The 19,766-nt window shown below is 36.3% G+C and overlaps 1 protein-coding gene across 6 annotated transcripts in view; it reads right to left on the bottom strand.

Moving 5' to 3' along the window:
- Positions 1 to 19,766, bottom strand: part of Rabgap1 (RAB GTPase activating protein 1) — a 136,774-nt gene that overhangs the window by 66,271 nt on the left and 50,737 nt on the right. For 5 of the 6 annotated variants that reach the window (XM_048341908.1, XM_048341917.1, XM_048341935.1 and 2 more), the window contains 7 exons: positions 18,801 to 18,911; positions 17,804 to 17,870; positions 15,507 to 15,609; positions 13,880 to 14,049; positions 6,607 to 6,778; positions 4,605 to 4,698; positions 294 to 444 (listed from right to left, as the gene is read on the bottom strand). In XM_048341908.1, coding sequence (XP_048197865.1) covers positions 294 to 444; positions 4,605 to 4,698; positions 6,607 to 6,778; positions 13,880 to 14,049; positions 15,507 to 15,609; positions 17,804 to 17,870; positions 18,801 to 18,911 — 868 coding nt within the window. Of the gene's footprint in view, positions 1 to 293; positions 445 to 4,604; positions 4,699 to 6,606; positions 6,779 to 13,879; positions 14,050 to 14,740; positions 14,793 to 15,506; positions 15,610 to 17,803; positions 17,871 to 18,800; positions 18,912 to 19,766 lie in introns of those variants that run through there. The other variant, XM_048341954.1, reaches the window with a different exon arrangement.

The following is a 19,766-nucleotide window of genomic DNA, read 5'->3' as shown; positions in this document are numbered from 1 at the left end:
GGATTTTAGATGCATAATGGGTTAGAGATCATCTCTTACCTTTGAGCTGCAATAAATCAAGAAAGAAAACCTTGAACTTCTCTTTTATGCCACAAAAGACACATCTTTGGCCAGAACTATTCTTATTTTGGCCAGTTATATTCTTACTTTAGATATATTACAGAACACACCAACTGAGCAAACAAGAAAAAAACAACCCTTTTGGAGGTCAAATAACCACAAAGATCTCTCATTATTTAAAAATAAAATCCCTAGAAGGATGAATAGTGAAGATGCAGCATTTGTGTCTTTACCTTTGTGATAAGAACGCGGTATTTTTCCACCAGGTGGTCATTGTTGTGACAGCCTGCTAGAAGCTGCCAGACTTCTCCTCGAAGAGCTTCTGGGACACCGTTTCTCACTAAGGATGATAACTGCTTAGGTCTTACACTCAAGTTGAGATGCCTAAAAATAAAGCCAGAACTCATTAGTTCATAAAGAGTTACTTTTATGAAAATTCAACTAGATGACTTACAAAGACCTGACAAAGCAACATAAAATAAAACTAAAGAAAAAAGATAAAGGGCTATTAGATGTGATCAAAAAAACTTTTAAGAAACTGGCTGGAACAAAGAATAAACACTCACATGGGTTCTGCAAACTGCTCCATAAGCATCTTTAAGTTATGTCTTTTTTTTTTTTTTTTGGCCAGTCCTGGGCCTTGGACTCAGGGCCTGAGCACTGTCCCTGGCTTCTTTTTGCTCAAGGCTAGCACTCTGCCACTTGAGCCACAGCGCCACCTCTGGCCGTTTTCTGTATATGTGGTGCTGGGGAATTGAACCCAGGGCCTCATGTGTAGGAGGCAAGCGCTCTTGCCACTAGGCCATATTCCCAGCCCCAGTTATGGCTTTTTTAAATTAAATTTAATTTACTTTAATTTTTGCCATTCCTGGGGCCTGAACTCAGGGCCTGAGCATGATCCCTGGCTTCTTTTTACTCAAGGCTAGCACTCTACCACTTGAGCCACAGCCAGTCTGGTTTTTATTATATATGTGGTGCTGAGGAATCCAACCCAGGGCTTCATGTATACGAGGCGAGCACTTTACCACTAGGCCATATTCCTAGCCCTTTTTTTTAAATCTTAAAAAAAGGAAATAGTAGAAACCACAAGTGACACTTTATGGTTATGGCTTATGTAAAAAAAGAGAGCAGCATTCTAATTATTGGAAGAGAGCCCTACCTCTAAATTAACAAGTGAATTATACATTTTTATAATTTTGGTTACAACAAAACACTTCAAGTATGTTGTAAGAGATTTTCTATATTTCCTCAGGCAATTTCTCTGAATAACTGGTGGCTTAAGAATGTTTCTTCTATACCACTATACCATCAAAATAAATTAGTCAATTTTGGGGGTTTATTTGTTTACGTTTTTACCTATATAATGAAGAAGATAAAGACTGTCTAGAAATATTAGCCTAAGTCTTCAAAGTGCTTTTTCACACAATATCTCATTTTTTCCTATAACAACCATCTGAGGTGGACCTTGTATCTCCAGTTTCACAAATAGAGAAAAGCCAAGGAGGTCAGTTTATTCACTGAGGTAGTCCTCAGTCTCTTAAGACTAATGAGAACCCAGCCCACTCTTTTATACTGTAAACATTAATTCTTTTACCACTAGGAACACTTGGAGAGAAAGAACTCAAAGATACTATTACTAATGCTGCTAGTAAAATGTAACATGGAATTAAGTAAGTCAGCTTCAACATCAGATGTGCTGTGTTAAAATTTTTGGTTTTCTCAGTTTACAAATCAAATGGTTTAAATTATGAGTTAATTTCTTCATTTGTAAAAGTGGTTACAAGTGGGTTGAGAATGTGGCTTAGTGGTTAGAGTGCTTGCCAAGCATACATAAAGCCCAGGGTTCAATGCCTCACTACCACATAAACAGAAAAAGCCAGAATTGGTGCTGTGGCTCAAGTGGTAGAGTGCTAGCCTTGAGCAAAGGAAGCTAAGGGACAGTGTCTAGGCTCTGAGTTCAAGCCCCAGGACTGGCCAAAAAAAAAATAAAAGTGGTTACAAGTTCATAAAGTTGCTATTGTTGAAATATGTTGTGTATATAACTTAACACAGTACTTATTATACAACCATGACATCCATTATTCTTAGTCTATAAGAATCCCATATGGTAGTTCCAGACTTGTATTTTCTCAGTGAAGAAAAGTTAACTGGCTCAAGACCAGTGTGAAAGTAGAAGGATCTACATTTCCACGACAGTATGATTCCTATCCACAGAACACACAGGATGGAAAAAAAAAAGATGAAATGATTAAGAGAAAATATGATATATCTGAAGTCATGAGTAAATAAAGCAAACAGCTTAAATAACCTGAAGGTAATAGAGGTAGATGTAAATTCGGTGAATAAATTTGAGGAAATGGAAGGATACTTTTGATTACATAAATAACAAAGTGATAAGAAAATACACTCCAGGGGCTGGGAATATGGCCTAATGGTAAAGTGCTTGCCTCGCATACATGAAGCTCTGGGTTTGAGTCCTCAGTACCACATATATAGAAAAAGCCAGAAGTGGTGCTGTGGCTCAAGTGATAGAGTGTTGTTAGCCTTGAGCAAAAAGAAGGAAGGGGCAGTGCTCAGGCTCTGAGTTCAAGCCCCAAGGCTGGCAAAAAAAAAAGAAAGAAAGAAAATACATTACAAGCTATCACGTACAATGCTGGTGTGCTCATCTAATAAAATCTGGTTCTAGAATCCAAACTATACTAGATGGTTTTAAATATTAGGAAACCATATAAAAACTAAATTATGTTTCTGCTTTAGAGCAGAAACCTTTTTAGACAGATGAAATTCCTTCCAGCAGCAGCCCAAACACTTTAGATTCACTGAACTGAAAATGTAATTGTGACAAAACCACCCACTATTTTGTCTCCTGATTGTACAATAATATAAAAAAAAATCAGAAAACTATTCTGGGTTTTCTTCAGAGTTCATGTATTAAAACCACTTATGTAAAAACAAGCCATGCTTTTGTTTGCCCTTTTCTCTTGTACATATCTCATGCTTTACAATATGCAGTGTTTTGCCATAGCATAAAGCATTATAAGAGAGCTACAGGGCTGGAGATATGGCCTAGTGGCAAGAGTGCTTGCCTTGTATACATGAGGCCCTGGGTTCAATTCCCCAGCACCACATATACAGAAAACGGCCAGAAGTGGCGCTGTGGCTCAAGTGGCAGAGTGCTAGCCTTGAGCAAAAAGAAGCCAGGGACACAGTGCTCAGGCCCTGAGTCCAAGCCCCAGGACTGGCAAAAAAAAAAAAAAAAAAAAAGAGAGAGAGCTATAGCAGAAGACACCCATTTGTACTCTGTCCCTAACAGGTATGAATTTTTAAATATATATTTTTATTATCTTTTAGTAGTCGTATAAAGGAGTTGCCATTCAACAAAGCAGTTTATGAATACAATGCATCTTAATCAGTGTGATTCGTTTTATCATTTTCCCCTACCCCACCAAATCTCACCTCTTCCTCCAATTTTATAAGATATATACTGAATATTATGACTGTACATTCTCCCCTTCCTCTCTTCAGGTAGGATTATTTTTTAAGACACAGATTAAAGTAAAAAACTTCAACAGCTATAATTTGTGAGGAAAATGAAACCCCAAAGTCACAGATCCACAGGGAACTTATGTGCTAGCCCTAAAAACCAAAACATCAGAAACATACAGCTTTGTATCACTTTCATGTTCAGTTTTCTATTTTGTAGTTTTTCCTTCATGACACCCACCCTACCCAAGCAAAAAGGAAATGACATAAATGTCTCACCACAATATCCTTGGTTGTTAATCAACACCTGGAGATTCTTTCTCCTTAAATCTGACTAGGCTGATGCCTGTTATTAACAATGTTGTCAGGTATTCCTTTCTGCGACTCAGACAGTATCTCACCTTGTAGCTTAGGTTGGCCTACCTCATTCAGCTCTGGCTAGTCTGGAACTTCCTCCCTCAGCCTCCTGTATGCTGGGATTATAAACCACTGCTAGGGTTATGGGCATGTTCCACAATGCACAGCAAGAATCAGTAATGTTTTGTTTTCCTTCCAAGCTGATGAATGAACCCAAGGCCTCAAGCATGATAGGCAAGCATCTATCACTGAAGGACTTGCCATTGCAAGCTATCTATTAAGAAATTCCTGAGTTTTAAGCATGTTAGTTGGAAGAGCAATTGACAGAGTAGGTAATACATACTCTATTTGTGACACTATGATCCACCATTCTAGGAACTTATCATAGATGAGAAAAAATCAAACTGGGTATTATCTTAAATAGTGAGTTGCTCCTTACATCTTCAACATAAAGGACTTTTTTTTTTTTTTAATCCTGCTCCCAAATTCCATGTTTGGTTTAATGTTTTCTCCAGTAATGAGGATTTATTAGGTTTCTGATATTCTAAGAACTGATTAAATTTCTGGTTATCCTTACAAATTTCAAAAATTACAAGGCTTAGTGTGCATACATTTATATTGGTTCCAAACTGAGTACTGTAAGTAGGAAACATTCCATGTTCATAAAATTAGATCTAGAGACAAAAAGAACTATTAGAACTTACCATTTTGACAGTAATTCACCCCATGTTTCAAGAATTTTTTCTGCACATTCTTTGGATACATCACCAAATCCACTCAAGAGAGGCTCATCATTATCTTTAATAACAAAAGAAAAAAATCACAAAAATGGGTATGCTAGCCAGAAGAACAATTTGGGAACTTAAGAATTAAATTTAAAGAGTTTAATTTCTCTTTTTTAGTGTTTGTGTATAAGTATAATAAAATGAAACTGGCCCTAAGTGGAATGTTTTTGTAACCTCTTTAATTCTCTTTTCTTTCCACATAGGTCTTTACTTTGTCAGTCATAGAAAAGAGTCACTTTCTGGGCACCAGTGGCTCACAGCTGTAAATTCTAGCTACTCAGGAGGCTGAGATCTGAAGATTGAGGTTTGAAGCCTGACTGGACAGAAAAGTACCCATGAGACTCTTATTTCCAATAAGCTACTAAAAATAAAAAAGTTGGAGTGCTGAGGCTCAAGTGCTAGCACAAAGAGGCTCAGAGACAGCACCCAGATCCTGAGTTCAAGCCCCAAGACTGGCAAAAAGAAAAAAGCCACTTATAAAGTCACAAGACACACAAATATGGCATATTCCTTTACCTTTTCTAAAGTAAACAGTAAAAATATGTAAAATAAAAAAGTAAAATATGTAGCACTTATGGCATTCTCATTTACCACAACAAAAAATATCAGCTCCTCCTAATTCTTCTATAAAGGCAAAGTAAAGAATGGAGAAATAAAATGATAAAAGGTAAATGCTGGCATTTGTTACCTAAAAATATGGCAAGCAAACACACACACACACACACACACGAGAGCACACGCATGTGTGCGTGTGCACACACACATGCACAGTTAAGCCTTCAGTGGTGACCTATGTTGAAAAACAGAAAATAATAGTGTCAATAGCTCATGCCTGTAATCCTAACTACTCAGGAGGCTGAGATCTGAGGTTTGTAGTTCAAAGCTAGCCCATGTAAGAAAGTCTGTGAGCTCTCTCTCTCTCTGTTTTCAGTTCAGGACTCAAACTCAGTATCTAATGCTTTTGCTCACCAGCAGGCACTATACCATCTGAGCTTCCAACCCCTCTTATTGCAGTTAACTGCCAGAGAGCTGGAAGTGGAGTTGTGAGTCAAGTGACACAGTGCTAGCCTTCAAGTCATTCATTAATAATTTCTGCCTCTGAGTGATGGTAATGCGATGGATACTTTACTCTGTGAATTTCTAAATTTTCTATAAATGGTATACATACATTTATAATAGAAACGGCAAAAATATTTAAAAGGACCAAGACAAAAAAACCTTAAATAACTAAGAAGACTAAGACTTTAAAGACTGTAAGATATGAAGATAGTGAAAACAGAACTCCTGAGGTGTACCCCTGAAGTGTCAGCAGGTAAAACTGTCGTATAAAATGAATGAGTTGAGCTAGAAATGCTCACTTATATAGAAGCTGTAACCGAAAACAAACTAATACACTTAGCTAGCAATGTTTTTTTAAAAAGTACTAATTATAAAACCTAATTTTTCCAGTTTGATTACTTAATTAAAAATTTTAAATTTAAGTTAATTTAAAATTAATCTTTTTTTTTTTTTTTTCTTTTTGGCCAGTCCTGGGCCTTGGACTCAGGGCCCGAGCACCGTCCCTGGCTTCTTCCCGCTCAAGGCTAGCACTCTGCCACTTGAGCCACAGCGCCGCTTCTGGCCGTTTTCTGTATATGTGGTGCTGGGGAATCGAACCTAGGGCCTCGTGTATCCGAGGCAGGCACTCTTGCCACTATGCTATATCCCCAGCCCTAAAATTAATCTTAAAAATCTAATTTAAAAAATCTAATGCTAATTATTTTCTAATCTCTCACAACATCTTCCCCACAGTAGCCTCGCAAATCCTCATTTGAATGAAGTCCACCTGTCAATTCATATTATCAATCAGGTGATTGATAAAACCTGAATAGTTTGCATGGCCCTCTAACTAAATGCAAATTAAGTTCTCTCTGCAATTTACCTTCCTCTTCATCATCTTCAGGAGGAGAGGGGATCATGGAACTCTGAGATCCAGATTGTGGCAGACGAACAGGAGTGGCAGTAGTTTTCCTTCTCTCTCTCTCTGATTCACTTTCCAAGCACACAACTTCATAAAACGTGTCAGCATTATTCTTCCTCTCCTTTTGCTTTATCTTGAGGGTGAAAAAATATTATACATACTGCAGTAAGATCTTTGTTTTAAATACCACTTGGATTTTGTACAGAATATGAAGAATAGCATTTATTTCACTAAGTAAAAAAGTGTGTTACTGAACTTGACTCCCTTATTGTAATTTTACCAATCTTCAATGTGTAGTGTATCATCAAATATCCAAGTACCAATAGTTAATATAAACTAAAAAGAAAACTGTTCCTGTACTTTTCAAGTTACACTTTCAGGTTTACTAAATTACATATCAATTTTTTTTATTCTAAAACATGAAGTTTAGAACTAACAAAATCCTGTTCCATGGTTCACCCTCCCTCCCCCCCCCCCCCCGATGAATTAAAACAGTGTATGGAACTTTTTCTTAATTGAGAGCAACAGCTTAGGGTGCAAGTGGTCAGTGGGTGGAGATGAATGACAGAGAAGATATAAAAAGAAAACACAAAAATTCTGTAACTCCAGATTTGTATTTTGGTTTTATTTTCAGGCAAATATGTAACAGTTTACACTGACCTAAATTAGCTGTAACAGATAGTATAAAAATTTGCCTAAATACATTAAAGTATTTAAGTACATGGATTCCTCTTATGGCCAGTTTAAGGAGGAGGAGGAGAAAATTATAAAGTGAATTATAATTATAGAGCAAGAGGAAAAGAGAGAGCTGCCAGAAAATGTACAAAGACAACCTGAAAAATAACCAGCCACATCACACGAAGACACAACAGTAAAAACACACAAAGAGAGGGCGGAGGGATAAAGGGCTCACAGAAATATCAGAGTGGATTTTATCATGTCCATTTCCGCTTCCATTTGGGTTCTTTAAAATTTACCCCAGTCCTAGAGTAAAGCCAAGATAGTGGCAACATGTACTTTTAATATAATTGCACAACACTTCATTCAAGAGCCTGAGTTTCTCTTAAGATCCAAACAGTAAGTTATCTTAGAGTAAGTGAGCCAGCAGTCTCTGTCACCATTACGAATCTTTGCCATTAGAAGGGCAAAAGCAGCCACACACAATAAGTAAATTGAATGGGGATGTGACCCAATAAAACCTTATTTAAAGAAACAGCTGTCAGGCCAGATGTTACACTAAGGCTACAGTTTGCTGGTGGGAGTTTTAACACATCTAACCAAAGACTACTTGATTCTGACAATATACCATTTCTTTACTTAGCTACTTACTATTAATAAATGACTCAGATTCTGTGAAGTTACATATTAGCTTCTAAGCTTGTGTTCAGGAGATATGAAAATTATTCCTGTCCAGTAGAAAAGGTAACTCAAAGATTATCTATACGACATTAGCCTAACAATCTTATTCTAAAACATTTTTCTAAGCATGGACCTTATAAACTCAAGGTCCCAAACACTTAGAACCAGTTTTACCATCTTTCTAGATCCCACAGTAATTAAATGACTGAAAATCTCTGGATCCCACAGTAATTAAAGGACTTAAAATCTTTAGCATATGTTTATTCCAAATTATAATAACAATTTTTGGTTTTAAAAGCTATATTTGGATAGGAAATATCCTTCATGAGTCACAGTTAGCTCTATGAAGTCACAGAGTAGAGAACGGACCAGCCAGGTAAATCAGGAACTCCAACTATGAAAATGCTCATTGTTGAAGCTGGAGTACATGGAGTCATGTCATTATTTTAAAATGTCTAAAGTTTGAATTTTTTATACTAAACCACTTTTAAGCTTACTTATATATATTTTATATATACAAAATTATATAACAAAAATATGTAAGTTGGGGCTGGGGATATAGTCTAGTGGTAGAGTGCTTGCCTCGTATATATGAAACCTTGGGTTCAATTCCTCAGCACCACATATATAGAAAAAGCCAGAAGTGACGCTGTGGCTCAAGTGGTAGAGTGCTAGCCTTGAGCAAAAAGAAGCCAGGGACAGTGCTCAGGCCCTGAGTTTAAGCCCCAGGATTGGCAAGAAAAAAAATAAGTAAGTTTTAAATTGTTATATATAAATTATATGTTGTAATATATAAAACACATACACACACATATATATATATACACATACATAGATTCTATAATATGATACCTACAAATGATATAGGCGATAGATAACAGCCTAAGACAGAAATGAAGACATCCATGTTTGTAAGATGGCTTCTTCCCAGTTAAAAAAAAAAAAAAAAAAAAACAGCAACTTTTCCCCACAGCAAGGCAACTGATGCTAAAGTTTATACAAAAATAAACAAGGAGGCTGGGAATATAACCTAGTGGCAAGAGTGCTTGCCTCGTATACATGAAGCCCTGGGTTCGATTCCCCAGCACCACATATATAGAAAAGGCCAGAAGTGGCACGGTGGCTCAAGTGGTAGAGTACTAGCCTTGAGCAAAAAGAAGCCAGGGACAGTGCTCAGGCCCTGCCCTGAGTCCAAGGCCCAGGACTGGCAAAAAATAAAAAAGTAAAAAAAAAAAAAAAATAAACAAGGATATACTGAAAAGCTCTCCCAAATAGGAGGAGCCCTATATCAAACATATTGTGAAGACTATACAACAGAGTATGATACAATGCAAAATTAACAGAACAGAATACATAAGCCAGAAAGAGGTTTAAAATACATACGAAATTTTGGTAAAGTTTAGATCTCAAGTAACAACGTTTTAACTTTTAACAAATGATGTTTTGGATAAGGGACCACTGGAAAAGATTAAGAGACAAATTTTATAATAAACATAGGGTCACCATAATAAAATATCAATCACAGATCTCAAAACAGTATAATGAAGTCAAAAAATAATACAAGAATAATTTGTAAATTGCTTTTAACTTGGGAGGAAAATCTACTTTTGCTCCTAGAATCAGAATTTTTAAAAAAATCAATAAATTCAAATATATCAGGTGCTGGTGGCTCACACCTGCAATCCTAGCTATTCAGGAAGCTGAGGTCTAAGGATCAGGGCTCAAAGCCAGCCTTGGTAGAAAGTCCTCGAGACCTATCTCCAATTAACCACCAAAATAAAAGAGCTAGAAATGGAGCTGTGGCTCAAGTGATAGAGCACTAGCCTTGAGCAAAATATCTTAAGAAAGAAAGAGGAGGGAGGGAGAGAGAGGGAAGGAGGGAGGGAGGAAGAGAGAGACAGAAAGAGACAAAGAAAAAGGGGAGGAGGGAGGAAGGAAGGAAGGAAGGAAAAGAGAAGAGCAAGAGCAAGATTGCATGGCTCAATAAAAAAGAATTGCCAAAATTTAAGTCAAGGGAATATGGCCTAGTGGCAAGAGTGCTTGCCTCGCATACATGAAGCCCTGGGTTCAATTCCCCAGCACCACATATATAGAAAATGGCCAGAAGTGGTGCTGTGGCTCAAGTGGCAGAGTGCTAGCCTTGAGCAAAAAGAAGCCAGGGACAGTGCTCAGGCCCTGAGTCCAAGGCCCAGGACTAGCAAAAAAAAAAAAAAAAAAAAAAAAGGGCTGGGGATATAGCCTAGTGGCAAGAGTGCCTGCCTCGGATACACGAGGCCCTAGGTTCGATTCCCCAGCACCACATATACAGAAAACGGCCAGAAGCGGCGCTGTGGCTCAAGTGGCAGAGTGCTAGCCTTGAGCGGGAAGAAGCCAGGGACAGTTCTCAGGCCCTGAGTCCAAGGCCCAGGACTGGCCAAAAAAAAAAAAAAAAAAATTAAGTCAAAGACAATTGATAAACTGGGAAAACATATCTTAAAAGTTTAATTTCCTGGGGCTGGGAATATGGCCTAGTGGCAAGAGTGCTTGCCTCGTATACATGAGGCCCTGGGTTCGATTCCTCAGCACCACATATACAGAAAATGGCCAGAAGTGGCGCTGTGGCTCAAGTGGCAGAGTGCTAGCCTTGAGCAAAAGGAAGCCAGGGACAGTGCTCAGGCCCTGAGTTCACCGCCTAGGACTGGCCAAAAAAAAAGAAAAAAGTTTAATTTCCTGAATATGTAAAAAACTTGTAAAAATTATGAGTAACAATTTAAAAAATAGAAAAATAATTTAATCAACAGAAAAGTAATCATTAAGCATAGAAACCCCTTGACTTCATTTGTCCTACTCATCTAGGTATTTAACTTCTTTTTTTTTTAGATCTTTAATTTTGGCAACATACTTTAAAAAAGTCCATAGAAAAACAGGAATTTCCAGCGAACCCTTCTGGCTACAGCCTCTTTGGAAGAGATGGCTGATTTAACAAAATTACATATGCATTTGCCCCATGTGTCAGAGACTCCACTAAAAGGAAACTACTCTAAAAGAATGCACTTTCAGAAACCAAAACAAACGGACAGGGTTACACCTTGCAACATTACTTGGAAGAGCAAACAAGTGCAAAAAAATATCCATGTGTCCACCAGGAGAGGACTGATTGGCTCCATCCAAACAATGCAGAACTATTTAGCTGTTAAATGGAACGTGGAATCTTCTATCTACTGATGTAGATTGTTCCAGGTACATTGCTTTTTAAAAAGGCAAATAAAATATAAATACATTAAATAATGAATTCCTCTAATGGTTTCTTTGGTAAGAAATGTTTCATAATTCTATAGTTCTAAGAATATTTGCTTTTGTTGGTTACTTTGTATTGTTTTTTGAAAACTTAGTCTTTAGTTCATTTTCTTCCTTTTCCAGTAAATGGTATCTTAACTTGTAAATCCAAGAAAGTCTTTCTCCCCCTAATTTAAAGCTTTTCTTCTCTAATATGATGCCATCTTACTTTAACAATGCCACAGATGGGCAGACTTCCAGGCTAAAAGGAATTACTGAGTCACCAGATAATTTTAACAAGAGGAAAAAGAACCAATTTTTAAACACTTTAAAATTCTATAACTGCTTCTCCAAACTGATAGTAAAGAAAAGTTATATGCTGTGCATTTAAAAAATTTGTTTGCTTTTTGGTTTGAGGAGAACGGAAAAAGGTTAAAATTTTAAATTATTGCTTTAAGAACACCAATAAAAATCTTTCAGAAAGACACAAGTAGCAGATTTTTATGAAATAACCTTGGATGAAACTATGTTTCTTATCACACACATAATGTATTTAAAATGAGAGTATTATTTAATATGCTCATTGGATTGCTGAAACCTGAGACAGGGAAACAAGTAGCTAGTAGAGTTATAATCATAGGAGGACCTCAATTAGTGGTAAAGTTATTGATTTTTAATGCTATGAATGTAAACAAAAAGGAGTGTGGTATAAATAAATGTAGTTAAATAAAGTACAAGGGGGTAAGATTAAGTGCTTGTAAGTGCTCTTAGTAAAATGATGTTCATAAGATCAATAGTGCTGTAAAGTGCTCTATGACAGTAAGGTGTTTCCATTCATAAAAATAATATTTTTTATTGTTATTATAAAAGTGATGTGTAGGACTGGGAATATGGCCAAGTGATAGAGTGCTTGCCTCATATACATGAAGCCTTGGATCCTATTACTCAGCACTGAATATATGGAAAAAGCCAGAAGTGGCACTGTGGCTCAAGTGGCAGAGTGCTAGCCTTGAGCAAAGAGAAGCCAGGGACAGTGCTCAGGCCCTGATTTCAAGCTCCACGGTTGGCAAAAAACAAACAAACTCCAAAACCAAACAAACAAAAAGTGATGTACAGGGCTGGGAATGTAGCCTACTGGTACAGTGCTTGCCTAGCATACATGAAGCCCTGGGTTCGATTCCTCAGTACCTTGTGACTCAAGTAGTAGAGTGCTAGTCTTGAGCAAAAGAAGCTCAAGGACAGTTCCCAGACCCTGAGTTCAAGATGAAAAGGTAGTAGAGTTTTCAGAAGACTGTAACATATCTCATGAATTCAAACACCAATATCATCAAAAATAAAAAAGAACAGTGACATCAGGGGTAAAACCATGAGGAAGAAAGACAAAAGAAAAAGGCATAACTTCATATGGTATGTTGAAAATAATAACAATGATAAACCACTTATTTCCATAACTTGGAGTTCATTTCACTTTGCATCATCTTATGTGTTCATATGTACATAGATATGGATCTGTTGTGATCTTTTGCTAGGACTATACTAGATATTTACTAGTTATTACGAATGAGGGAAACCGCTGAGTCTATGTTTCACTCAGTTCACTTAGTATGATTTTTTTCCAAGTCTTTCCATTTCCTTATGAATGGGGCAATGTCATTCTTTCTGGTAGAAGCACAGAATTCCACTGTGTATATGTACCACATTTTCTTGAGCCATTCATCTACTGAGGGGCATCTGGGTTGGTTCCTTATTTTAGCAATGGTAAATTGTGCTGCGATGAACGTTGTAGACTAACCATAACAATCCAAATTTGGTTATTTTTAAAAAGAAATTTAAGAAGGCTAGCAAGGCTGGGAATATGGCCTAGTGGCAAGATAGCTTGCCTCGTATACATGAGGCCCTGGGTTCGATTCCCTAGCACCACATATACAGAAAACGGCCAGAAGTGGCGCTGTGGCTCAAGTGGCAGAGTGCTAGCCTTGAGCAAAAGGAAGCCAGGGATAGTGCTCAGGCCCTGAGTCCAAGGCCCAGGACTGGCCAAAAAAAAAAAGAAGGCTAGCAAATCCCAAGAAGATTTAACAAAAAGAAAATAACACCTAGGCACAAGAGTTAAATGTTTAAAAATCAAGGATAACAGTGATTTTTAAAAGCAGCAGAGAAAAATGATGTATTACATATAGAAGAGCAGTAATGTAAATGGAATGTTGACTTCTCACCAAAAACTATGGGAGTCAGAAACCTACGAGATAACGTGTAAAATGCTAAAAACAAACAAACAAAAATCTAGAAATCGTATAGCCAGTGAAAATAGTCTGTCAGAGTGAAATAAAGACATTCAGATAAAAAGACATGGATAATGTCATGGGCATATTTGTACTAAAAAGTGCAAAAATTTGTTCACACTAAGGATAAATGATCAAATAGAAACCTGGCTTTTTAGGAAAAAGTCAAGAATATCAATATCAAAATTATAAATACATGGATAAATCTAAAAATGACAGTTTTTCCTTTTAATATATCTACAATATATATGACTAAAGATCTGATGTTGTAATGATAAATCTGTCTTACATAAATTTTCCTTATTTCCCCCTTTAAAGTTATAAAAAATAAAAATCAGTACCTGTTTTAGTTTCAAAAAGAAATTTTCAGTAGTACTACGTTTGCTGAAAGGCCAGAATAATCTTTCATTAGGTGAGCAAACTCGAACTTTTGTCTCTAGGAGAAATCGAACAGGCTCCTGTACTTCTGTTATTACCAAATCAACAGCTGTGGTCATGAAAAGTACTTTATCTAGGAGACAGAGAAAGAGGAGAATAACAAACAAACAAATAAAAAAGATGGAAATACAAGTGTTCATGCAATTACTAGAACAATAATTACTTTTATTACAACCTTTCAAGATTATCTTCAGGTCAACTATAATTTTAAGTTTTTAGGTAAATTGTTGCTTTAAAAAACATTGAGAATTTGTTTTTTGGATCACTAAAACTAGAAAGTGATACCAGCGTAAGCGTATGTTTTAAAGCCTAGGAAATGTTTTGTTCTACATATGTGTCTTCTTTATGCTACTCTCAACAACACTCAACTTTTAAACTTAACTAATAATGGATACATATCTTTATACTTTAGAAATGCTAGTTTATGTTCTTTATCCATTTGAATATTAGCATGAATTCTAAGAAATATAAATGTTCAATAACAGGGGCTCATAATCAAATAACATTACATTTTCAAGCTAGAACATTAAGATACTATTAAAGGTCACTCAGGAAAAGCACAAAATAACTTAAAAACTTGTGTATGAAGCACTCAGGAAATTAAGGTAGTAGGATCATGAGACAGAGGCCATTTTGGGCTATTGAACAAGACCTTGTCTCAAAAAACTAAAAGATGTTATGCATAGAATACCTTAAGTTATATAAGGAAACTGCTAATTGTGATTCTTTTTGAAAAGGGGCACCAAGGTCTGTAATACACTCACTTTTCTATGTATGTCCTTTGAATATTTAACCATACGTGCATGGATTATCTCTCTACAAAAACAAAATTTAGAAGTCTGTAAATACATAAGTACATAAAAAGAAAAGGTAAAATGAAGAGGAGAGAAAAACAAGCAAAAATAATACTTTGTTTACAGGTAAATTTAACAAGAAACTTGTGAACTCTTCAATTATTTGTTTCACCAGAATTAAGCAAAGACTAGAAACTGGTCAAGCAAGTAACCTTAAGATTTGTGTATATTCTTCTTTTTTTTTTTTGGTTAAACAAGAGCATTATTTCTTGAGCCACACTGTAGTCCTTTTGTGTTTTAATTTGTTTCAGATAGGATCTCATATGCTTTTGCCCAGTCTGGCCTAGGACCACAATTCTACTATCTGTGCTTTTTTAGTAATTGGATTACAGGCCTAAACGTCCATCAGTCCCCCCGCCCCCCAGTCTGGATATCTTTATTTTTTCTTTGTGTGGTATCAGGGCTTAAGATTAGGGCCTCTGACTCTTAGTTTTCTTGTTCAGGGCTGATGATCTACCACTTGAGCTATGCCACCAGTCTAGCTGTTGTGTTTTTTGGGTTTGTTTTCTGCTCTTTAATTGGAGATAGAGCCTCACACTTTCTGCCAAGGATGGCTTTGAACTTCAATCATCAGATCTCAGTCTCCTGTTTAGCTAGGATTACCGTTGTGAGCCACAGGCACCTAGACTGGGTAACTTCTTGAGAGCAAATTGTTCATGCAAGCAATTTGCATCACCTTTTGGAGTTTCTTCATTTACAACTTGAAAATGTGGGGATTTTGGATTCCAGCTTCCAGTAATAACATAAGACTTTCCATCTGAACTTTTGCCCATAGACTCCTAAAAAAAAAAAGAGTAAAAACAAACCTTAATGCCAAAGTAAGTGAATATTAGCAAATTGACATTTTGCTGCTTTTAATAAACAGGAGTTGAATAAATACACATGCAAGATTATCTGATTTTTAAAGAATTCACCATATATTTTGATAAAAATAAATTCTCTAAGATATGTACTAAAAACACTAAGTTTAAGATTTAAAGCAGAAATATATCTCAGTTACCCAAAATAACAGCTTGTGGTCTTTGATAGCACACAGTAGGAGAGTTCTGTGCCAGGAAAAGCCAGATTCAACAGCTACTGACCAAAGAGAATGGGTAAGGAAGGGTGTGCTAAATAGTGAATCTGAAATCACCAATACCAGTGGTTGCAAACAAGTTTTCACTAATTGCATACTGTCTGAATAAATGGGCTCTTGAAGATAACTAAACCAAGTGATATTCCAAATTAAACAATTCCTGCAACAGCTGCAATTTTGAAGGTGCTTAAGTAACAGCATGTTGACATTAATAGCATCTGTTCTGATTCAAGAGACAAAATAGCCTATTAGATTTTTTAAAAAAAAATCATATAATATAACCAGCTGTTGTGTTCTTTTCTACAACCGCTGGCTCACAAGTTTCTTCAGTATGCTAGAACATATTTGATACATGGGAATGAAGAAAAAAATGAGTTGTTTGCTTCCTTCTAAGTCCTAATCCTGTTACAGATGCGATCATTACTCACACTTAAAATTTCTTGTACTTGTTTGGGATGAACCTCTCAAACCATAATTGAACTCTGAATGGTTTTCTAAAACCTTCTATTCATTTTATCTTGAACATTTATAGTTAATAATGTAATTTTCATGTCAGCAGATGAAACAAAAATTGATTCCTGGAAGTAAAAGGATTCTAGTCTCTGGGCTCCAAACTATGCCACTGACTCTGATGCATACCTGTAGTGTTTTATATAGGGCTCCTTCAATGACTATTGCTTCCTCCTGAAATGTGTATGGGCCAAGAATCACATTATTATTGCCACCAATTAGACTACCTGAATCCTATCCTCAAAGGGAGCAAATTCTGCTCCATGTGTAGCAAATTCGGCTCCACCTTTCAATGTAGGTAGTATTACTTGTGGCAGTCTTGCTTCATCTTTCATATCAAAATTTGAGAAGTTGGGCTGGGATTGTGGCCTAGTGGTAGAATGCTTGTCTAACATGCATGAAGCCCTGGGTTCGATTCCTCAGCACCACATATACAGAAAAAGGCAGAAGTGGCACTATGGCTCAAGTGGTAGAGTGCTAGCCTTAAGCAAAAAGAAGCCAGGGACAGTGCTCAGGCCCTGAGTTCAAGTCCCAGGACTGGCAAAAATAAAAATTTTTTTTGAGAAGTTATACAAATAAAATGGCTTCTAGTGGCCATGGAGAAGGTAGATGCAACCTGAGTGAAGTTGGACCCAGATCAAGTGTAAGTTTTTTTTTTCAAACATAGTAGTACATATGAACGATTACAGTTATGATAAAAAATGTGCCAATTACTTTGACAATAAGGGAAAAAAGTGCCAATTATTACTATAACTGTTCCTCAAAAGGTTACTGTAAAGTATATATTTGTACATCACATCAAACTGAAAAAACATTAGGGAAATGTAGTACCTAAAAGCTATGCTCAGTTCTATTAAGTAAATAAGATAATATGGTTTTTAGTTGTGAAAAGGAAGATGTTCATATCACAGCAAAAATTTTAATACTTATGATTTATACAATTTTTGTTTTGATGGGGACTGGTTTTTGACACAGAATTCTGATATATTATTGGGGCTGGCTTTGAAATCATGATCCTCTTGCCTCCGTGTACCAGTGTTGGGATTACAGGTTTGTACCACTACATCTGGCTCCTCTTGCAACTTGTAAAGCACATGGCTGTTTACTAAGAACTCTCTGGCAAATTTTCTCCTCCTACTCGCACACATCAATCCAACCTAGTAAACAAGAACTGCTATCACCACTATACATTTAAGAAACCAAGGCTAAGAGAGTCAACCAAGATCTGACTTATAAATGACACATCAGGAAAAATAATAATGTGTGGAGTTTTATAGCTTATGTGAATGCCTTCATAAACGTGTCTAACATTAAATTCTGATGAGATAAAGTAAAATGACTTAAGGAGAAAGTATATAATCTCACAGCAAAAAGAAAATCCAACTTACCAAATCTAATAAATGCATATCACTATTTCGTACATCTTTTCCTGGGCTTAGGAGAAGACCAAAGCATCTGTAGAAACAGAAATGACATAAATTTGAAAAAAAGGATAACAACCCTCCTTACCCCTCAAAAAAAATTAAATTTGACCACTTAAGTAAAAAACTTCTGGGCTGGGAATATGGCTTGGTGGTAGAGTGCCTGCCTTGCATGCATGAAGCCCTGGGTTCGACTCCTTAGCACCATATAAACAGAAAAAGTCAGAAGTGGAGCTGTGGCTCAAGTGGTAGAGTACTAGCCTTGAGCAAAAAGAATCCAGGGACAGTGCTCAGGCCCTGAGTTCAAAGCCCCAGGACTGGCAAAATAAATAAATAAAAATCTTCTTATAGACAGAAAAAAGGAGAGTTGTCATCAAACAGTGTTGTTTAAAATCATAATCTTCTTTAACTGTTTTCTATTATTACCACATTACTGATATTGACATAATAGCTGAAGATTTATGGGAGTTATTTCTTTTAAAAATTTTTTCCATTGGTATTATAAAGGTGACGTGCAGAGGAGTTACAGTCACATAAGTCAGCAATGAGTACATTTCTTTTTGGACAATGTCATCCCTTCCCTCACTTATTTGTAGCTTTCCGTCCTGTCTCCACCTACAAAAGTTTATTTCCAACATAGTGTTTAGTGAGCACCACTGCTGCATTTGTTCACCCCCTTGTCCCTACATTTTTTGTGTCCCTCCCTTGTCTTCCTCCCAAAAGCAGATAAATGAACAAACTAGACAAAAAGAAAACAAAAACAATAACAAAGAAAAAAACTCTTGTTTCCATTTCCTGGTATGGGAGTTATTTCAAAGTAATAAAGCATTCAACTACAATAAGCAAAAGATTTCCCTAGATGTCAGAAGACTTTATAAATGTATTCTGAAGTACAGTGGATAGCCAAAATGATAAGCAACACAATTTATATTCAAGCTAAGTTGAACTTACTAAATATGCTTACCTTTCAATGGCAAGTTCTTTATTAGTTGTTTGTTGCACATAGATGACAATCTTCTTATCAATTCCTTGGCGTAGTTTAAAGCATTGTCTGTCCTTATCTTTGGGAACAGCACTATAGGTGAACATGTTGCATTAAATTTATGAAGTATTTTCCTTTCATATATGAAAATAATTTTTAAGCAAAATCCCTCAAATTTCTGATTGTTGTTTATACCTAATTTTCAAATATTACCAAAACCAAAAAAAAATCATCATTTGACTCCTGATGTAAAAATATCAGCACCACTCTAGGCAATATACTAAAGCATTTATAATTGTAAGGGGAAAGAAAGCAAAAACAAAAACAAACCACAAACCCACTCATAGGCTTTTTAAAATACTGCTTTAGTTTTTTGTTTTATTGCTATAAAAACTAAATAAATATAAACTACCTAGCATGCCATCTGGTATACATGATTTTCTTAAAGTTAATATTCTTTCCTTTATAGTTGGTCCCTGAACTTTTCTTTCTCTTCCCCCCCCCCCCTTTTTGCCAGTCCTGGAGCTTGAACTCTGGGCCTGGGCAGTGATCCTGAGCTTTTTGCTCAAGGCTAGCAGCACTCTACCACTTGAGCCAAAGCGCCACTTCCTGCTTTTTCTGAGTGGTTTATTGGAAATAAAGAGTCTCATGGAGTTTCCTGCCTGGCTTGGCTTCAAAGTGCAATTTTCAGATCTCAGCCTCCTGAATAGTTAGGATTACAATGCCTGGTTGGTCACTAAATTTTGCAAATATTACTGCCTTATTTGTTTAAATGTTTAATGAAAAAAAGATACTTAATTATAAATGCTTTAAATTCCAAAACAAGTTATCTTTAAAACATAACAGAAATGAGGGGGTTATGGCCAATGATAAACTATTTTCTTTGTTGTTGTTGTTGCCTTTTTTGCCAGTCCTTGGCCTTGGACTCAGGGCCTGAGCACTGTCCCT

The sequence above is a fragment of the Perognathus longimembris genome, chromosome 1 (assembly GCF_023159225.1).
Source record: "Perognathus longimembris pacificus isolate PPM17 chromosome 1, ASM2315922v1, whole genome shotgun sequence".
Lineage (NCBI taxonomy): Eukaryota > Metazoa > Chordata > Mammalia > Rodentia > Heteromyidae > Perognathus > Perognathus longimembris.
This window is presented reverse-complemented; position numbering and strand designations above follow the sequence as displayed.